This window comes from Podarcis erhardii, assembly GCF_964252035.2.
Source record: "Podarcis erhardii genome assembly, chromosome: 8".
Lineage (NCBI taxonomy): Eukaryota > Metazoa > Chordata > Lepidosauria > Squamata > Lacertidae > Podarcis > Podarcis erhardii.
Genome location: NC_138499.1, coordinates 9,070,610 through 9,077,793, shown reverse-complemented (window position 1 = coordinate 9,077,793; position 7,184 = coordinate 9,070,610). Strand labels below are relative to the sequence as shown.

General features: G+C 44.6%; 1 protein-coding gene across 6 annotated transcripts in view; it reads left to right on the top strand.

Annotated features, from left to right (window-relative positions):
• LOC309348693 (solute carrier family 2, facilitated glucose transporter member 5-like) overlaps window positions 1-7,184 on the top strand; it is a 50,596-nt gene that overhangs the window by 2,886 nt on the left and 40,526 nt on the right. For 2 of the 6 annotated variants that reach the window (XM_081874332.1, XM_081874334.1), the window contains exon 2: window positions 3,958-4,091. In XM_081874332.1, coding sequence (XP_081730458.1) covers window positions 3,958-4,091 — 134 coding nt within the window. Of the gene's footprint in view, window positions 1-3,744; window positions 4,096-4,562; window positions 4,650-5,696; window positions 5,948-7,184 lie in introns of those variants that run through there. The other 4 variants (XM_081874339.1, XM_081874338.1, XM_081874336.1 and 1 more) reach the window with 4 other exon arrangements.

Here is a 7,184-nt window from a genome sequence, read left to right as displayed (position 1 = left end):
AAAGCCCGAGGCCCTACAGGAGCATAAGCTGTTGTTGTTGAAGGTTGAATCTGGAGTGGGCCGGGGGGTGGGGTCTGGAGTTGTGGGGGTCCTTAAGTTTGGAGGGATCTTTGAAACATGCTTTTAAATATTTTCTGGACTACACTGTTGACTGTGGGGAATGGGACTGTGGGGAAAGGGCCGATCTGCTGAGGAGAGACGGAGATATTTTCGAGTTGGAACATCCCTGAGACCTACTCCTCAATGAGAAAGGAAAGGAATTAAGAAAGAGATCAACAAAAGATAAGGTAAAGTGCAAGTACAAACAAGAAGAAGAGCTGCAGAAGGGACATGGAAGAGACTTAAGAGCCTCGGACACAAGATTACCAGGTTGATGGACTAGAAGAAATGGACAATAAGGACTGACATAACCCGAGACCAGGAAAAAGAGACTCTGGATGAAGATTGGAAGAAAGTTTTTAAAGATTTATTTTGGGAATTAGTGTAAAATTAATGAGTATTAGGAAAAACGTTGGAATGAAACTATTTGGCTTTAGTAGAAATAATATAAGGAGTTATGTATAAATAAGTATTAAGTTTTAAGCTTTAAGGTATTTTATGGTAAGATAAGGTTAAAATAAATTAAGGTAAACTGAATGACAGAATATAGTGAAAGATGGAAAGGATTTGTTGAGTTAATTAATAGGTTAGACTGTTAAGATAAATTACCTAATAAAAATTGAGAAAGATGGAAAGAATTTGCTGAAACAAATAATTAAACTAGAATACGAAAAGGGCGGTGTGAGGAGGTCGATGAAACAAGTAATTGGAAGATTAAGATATGGAATATTGGATTTGTTATGGATATTGTTGTATGTTTTTTGTCTTTTTTTCTTTTTTATGTATTGTAATGTATGTTTTGTTAAATTTTTTGCTGTCTTTTTTTCTTCTTTTTTGTATTTTTAAACTTCTGATAAATATCATTTTCTAAAAAATAAAGTGGACGAGTGACCTTTTCCTTCAAAATTATAGGGAGCTTCACCATTTTTTCATCTGGTGCAGGTATTTTAGTTTCAGTATAAACAGGACTCTGTTTTCACACCTACACACACACACACACCACTTTTAATTGTTCTACGAGACATGGAGGGAAGGAAAGAGGAAAACTAGGATATTCCAGGATCGAACCAAAAACTGGGATGACTTCTGTAATTCTGGGACTGTCCCTGTAAAATTGGGACACTTGGAGGGTATGGATCTGTTCCATGCTACCTAAGTCCCAAAGCTTATCAGTGCTGACTACTTGAAATTCTTGGTGCAATGAATAACTGGAAGTTCAGAACATAGAATGAGCAGGAGGTTCTTTCCCCTTTGAATTTATAAGTGTCTAGTTTCTGGCCCCATAAATCCCCAGCCCTCCCAATCTACCAGATCTATCATTTTGTTACTTATCCCTGGTAAATCATTCTTCCTGTCGGAAATGATTTCTTAAATGTGTGTTGGTGTCATCATTCTTTCAGGTTTAACTGCTTCCAAAGGGTATCTAGAAGTCAGACATGGAAGTCCCCCGTGAGCATGGCTGTACAGAGATACACATGAACACTGAAACATTGTGCCATGCACATGCAACCATCCACACATACCACAACTGCTGAAATGTTGAGAACATTTTAAAACCACTGATGGACTTTAGCTAAACCATATAGGCAAAGGTAAGGGGACCCCTGACCATTAGGTCCAGTCGTGATCGACTCTGGGCTTGTGGCGCTCATCTCGCTTTATTGGCCGAGGAGCCAGTGTACAGCTTCCAGGTCATGTGGCCAGCATGACTAAGCCGCTTCTGGTGAACCAGAGCAGCACACGGAAATGCCATTTACCTTCCCGCCATAGCAGTAGCTATTTATCTATTTGCACTTTGACGTGCTTTCGAACTGCTAGGTTGGCAGGAGCAGGGACCGAGCAACGGGAGCTCAGCCCGTCGCGGAGATTCAAACCGCCGACCTTCTGAATGGCAAGCCCTAGGCTCTGTGGTTTAACCCACAGCGCCACCCGCGTCCCCCTAACTAAACCTACGTTCCCCTAGCTAAACCATATATTGCCCTCTAAATACTGAAAGGAATGCAAAATGAGGGGCGGCAAATCACAGCTCAGAACATAATATGCATACAGTTCTCTTTGTCCTCTGTTCTCAATGAGAATTTGAAGCATAAGGACTTGATCAAAATATTATAAGAAGAATTAAGGTGGGCATTTCTAAATACTGGGATGATACAAAAGGGGATGAATCAAAAGAGGGTGGATTGAGGGATCCAGTGATGGATCGAAAGAGCTTGACAAATAACTTTTCTTTAGTGGAGTAACTTGGGCACAAGCATAGAGAACAAAACACAAAGTCAGGTGTATTTGTGCCAATATGGCTTCCATTTATTGAATAAGCAAATACTGATACTTCTCTGCCCAGATCCCCTTCTTCTCAATCAAAATGCAGGAATGACCGCTCCCCGCTTAAAACGAGGGGCGCCCTTTGCCAGCCCCCCCCAAATTGATGGGCATTCAAATGGTGTGTGCACACCACATCTTGTGATTGATTATGTGGGGTGGGTCTTACCTGGGTTTCCCCAATGACCGCTCCCCGCATAAAAACAGGGGGCGCCCTTTGCGTGGACGCGCGCAGCCCCTGGATCTGGAGCGGCTCCATCAGCATAGGCTTGGCTTCGCCTTCCCTCAGGTGGGATACCTGGAGGTCTCCGCCTACCTCAGTCAGCTGGCCAATCCCACCTGGGGGAAGCGTTGCCAAGGAGACCAGGCCAGGTAGGGGAGGGACTACCTGTCCACACAATAGAGGCGGGATCTTACCTGGGAATCCTCACTTGGCTCCAGAGCTTCTCCCACCCTAACCACCCTCAGTTAATGTCTTGTTTTGCAGGTTAACTTTTCTTCACAGGTTTTGCAGTTTAACTTTTCTTCATAGCTATGCAGGCGCTGCTATGTCAAGGTCGCTGTTAAAGTGCCGGAAAGGAATTTCCCTGCATTGGCAGGTTTTGCCTTTCCTGTAGCAAAACATCACAACTTTGGCGGTATCAGGCCTTGGGCAGAATCCTTTAGAGGAATCTTCCTCTTTGCGGCGGCGATACCAGGGTTCCCCGTTAAAGGGGTTTCTGAAGGGAGGCTTTGACCATACGCCGAAAGGTCGTCATTGCTCTCCCCTGCGGCGGCAGCGTAACAGGGGCGGCTATCTCTTCTTAAACATATGTTCTCCAGAGCCGGCCCATTCCCCCCCCCCACTGGATAACCCTGATGCTCCCTAGGTCCCCGGCTGGGGACTGGGGAGGGAGAACGCCCAATGCCCGAGCCAAGGTCTACCCACATTTGAAATTTAATAAAGTTGTGGCCAATTTAATCCCATAGCACGTTGTCTTGAGTCGTTATTCCACATGACGGGGGGGGGGCACTCGGGATCTGGGGACTCCACCTGTCCATGCAATAATGCCTTGGAAGAGGCAATCCTATCAATACAGATTTCCAATTAGCATTTCAAAGAAATCCATCCCAGCATAAGAACTGAACTATTCTCAAAAGAGCTCCATAGTTTTAAATGTGAAATGTTCAATGCTCCATAAAATATTGTATTTGAATACAGCACTTCCAGGTGTGTTCCTGAGATTATACTGTGATTCTAACGACAGCACTGGAAGATCAGTCATTATTATCCCAATGAAGGAGTTAAGGCAGGGGTCAGGGTGGGGAGGCTGAGTGAACGTTAAGGCCCCCTCGTGTTATTCAGGTATAGCTCAATGAGATCTGAATGGGTGCCTTCCTTATCCATCGCTCACTCATTTTGCCACTATTCTATCTCACTATGCTTGCTTTCTCTCACCAGTAATTAATCCACATTAAATAATTGTGAGAGTACGATTCTAAACCAGTCTCCTTTGTACACAATGATTATACATCATCTTGGTTCTCAACTGTCAACAGTTTCTTCTAGAACCTTCCAACATCCTCCCCCAATTGGCTCCCGCAGCACTGCTAAGAGTTCCATTTGCCTTATTTCAAAAGAATTTAGGCTGTGGCTCAATTATTCTTCAACTCACTGGTAATAGGAAACGACAGTAAGTTTGAGTGTTTTTTGCCTGCTCGCTCTCAAATATTTCTATCAAAACTCCCCTGCAGAGGTTGGGGTGACTACCACTAGACAGATTTCAACTCTACCCATTTCGGTGGGTCTTTATATTTTGAAGCCTGCCCAAAGAGGATGTAGGGTATGACCGGACTGTGTGTATGTCAGCAACTGAGCAGAGGAGGAATGGTGGAGACCGCCTCCCCGTCCTGGCCCTTCCAGGGAGGAGGAACAGGAAGACCGTATAGATTTACAACAGGGGTTTGAGGGAGGTCGCAGCTCAGAGGCAGATGAGGGGGAAAGCTGGGAAATCATAGGAGAGCTGGAACAACACCCAACTGACACGTCATATGAAAGCATTCCAGACCCTCCATCTCCCAGAACCTGGTGAGCCTTAAAAGTAGGAGAGCAAAGAGCTCAAAGACAGAGATCATGTAGCAGTACCTGTAGAAGTGACAAATGAGGAAGTGGGAGAGATGGGGTCAATGCCATTATCCAAGATGCTGGGTTTTACAGCTTTTCTCTGTAAAGATTTAAATAAAAAAGGATGGTAAGAAACTTTTCCTTGTCTTTATGCTTTCCTGGGCCACCAGCTGGGAGCTGCGGACAGCATCCTGACAGTGTAGCTTCATTATATATGGGGAGAGGGTTTGGGTGGAAGCTATTTAAACCTACCCTGCCCACTTTCTGAACACTTTGCATTCTGGAGCATTTATTGGTGTTTCCTCTTTTTGTCCCGTCCCCCCAGCAGACAGAGGAGTGTGTCTGCCATGGATTCAGCATGGTTTCTATGTCCCCCCCATTTTCATTTCTGCTTGCTATTTTACACTTGCCATTTGTTAATTTGGGGTTTTCTACGATATTCAAGGTTTCTAGGATGGCATACCCTCCAACTTCTTGGGTCCCAAAATAGATTCCAGCTGTTAAGGAGGGTGCCATCCCATTGGGTGAGATGTTCAACTCTTTGAGAACGCATATCCAAGATAAGAAGAAAATGATGTAGAGGGGAGAATGCATAAAGGCCTTTCTTCACCTAGGCCTTTTGCTAATCTACGGACCTAATCAAGAACACTGGCAATAGCAGCACATGAACTCTCTACAGCTTCGGGCTTTGTTGAAATGTTCAAATAATCAGTGTTCAAGGACCAAAGCAATTCCTTCCCATAATATTTCATCTAACAAAAGATGTGGTGATGGCCACTGGGGCAGTGGCAAATCAGTGTGGGAGACCCCGATAACCACCCTCCTAGGCATGTCCATAAATGTAGGCTTCTCCACGTCCTTTCCACTATACCATTGAGAGAGAGGGGGGTCTGGGGGATAGGAAGTTTATGGAGGAGGCCAGGTCTATCAGTGACTTCTAGCCTTAATGCATAAATGGAACAACTTCAGAGACTGTAGAGCAGGGACACGTTGCAAGACACAAACAGAAACAGAGCTGGTCTTACACTTCTATGCCTTGATTGTAACCTTCATGCAGATATCAGGCAGGCTGCTCCTGGAATTGCAATGCTGATCGGATCCTCTTTCCTACTTCTTAAGTAAGTTGTAGTAGTTGATTATGTTCTGTCAACAGCACTCTCTTATTCTCTGACAGGTCAGCCATTTCCCCCCGACTCTAAAAAAGAAACCATGAAGAAAAAGCATGGGGCATCCAAAGCGTCAAGAACGCCCAAAACACCCAGAACACACAAAGCACACAAAACACACAAAGCACCCAATGAACCCAGTGAACCCACTGAACCCACTGAACCCAGTGAACCCAATGAATCCAAAGAACCCAGTGAACTCAGTGAACTCAGTGCACCCATTGCACCCATTGCACCCATTGCACCAACCAGTCATGAGGTGAGCCTGAAGAATCTGTGGAATCCGCTGAGTTTATAAAAACTGAAAACCCATGTTGTTATGTAATTGTTTCCCAAGGTTCAGAAAGGAATGTAAACCAACTGGACGATATAGCATACAGTACTTTGGGTGGCATTCAGACTTCCAGAGCAATCCAAACCCAAGCAGAGTAGCAGTAGGGCAGGATGAAGCTGCATAGTTCCTCCATCAGTGCTGGCTGGATCAGAAGGCTGGGGGGACGAAAAAGCCTGCTCTGCGTTACCCCACCCTCAGGGCTGGATTTAGATTCAGTGAGGCCTTAAGCTACTGAAGGTAATGGGGCCCTTTATATGTCCAGCTGTCCTTTGTCATCAACAAACTGCTGCTGTTTTTTGTGTTGAATATATGCTATGTGGTAATTTATGGACCCTAATAGGTATCTAAGGTTCCTTTACATTTTGGGGGGGGGCAAGAGAGTGGGGCCCTAAGCTATAGCTTGTTTAGCTTATACATAAATCTGGCACTGCCCACCCTGGAGAAAACTTGGCATTTGGGCATAGATGAGGCCAGATGACATCAAGCGACAGCAGTAGGGCCAGCATGGGATTCAGTGGATGCCGAACCATCTCATCCCCCTTCTCACCTACACTCAGCAAGGATCCCACCAATTTTGCTTCCACCTGGCCACAGTGAATGGAACGGAAAGTTCTGCAAAGGTAGGGCGAGGCTTGCAGAGAGTCAATCTGGAGTGTGGGGGTGGAGGGAGATGTGAGCTCCATCTGTTTCTCCACCATGAAGGACCTTGCAAGGTTGGGTTGTAGCCTTACTCATGCTTAGAGTAATCCGATGGGTAGACTGCAAGTATAACCAAACTTTGATTCAATTTACTATATTTTAAAAGTTTGTGACCATCTACAGATATCAAGGATAGACAGCAGAGACCCACATCATATTCCTCAATAAAACATAATTGATGCTATATCATTAACACCCCTAATTAGCCGCTCTTTCCTATAAAGGTCCGGTGGAGTACCGTATACACAAAAAGGCTTTCTTTGATTGTTTTGTTTAATAAGGACCTTGTCAGGGGAATGCCCTTCCCACAGAGTATCCCCTTTTAGGCAACAAGTGACTATCACTGTATTCTTCCGGGTACTTAAATTTAAAATCAAACAAGCCTGTCTATTTGAACTATAGTCATTTCCCTATACAGTGGTACCTCAGGTTAAGAACTTAATTTGTTCCAGAGATCCGTTCT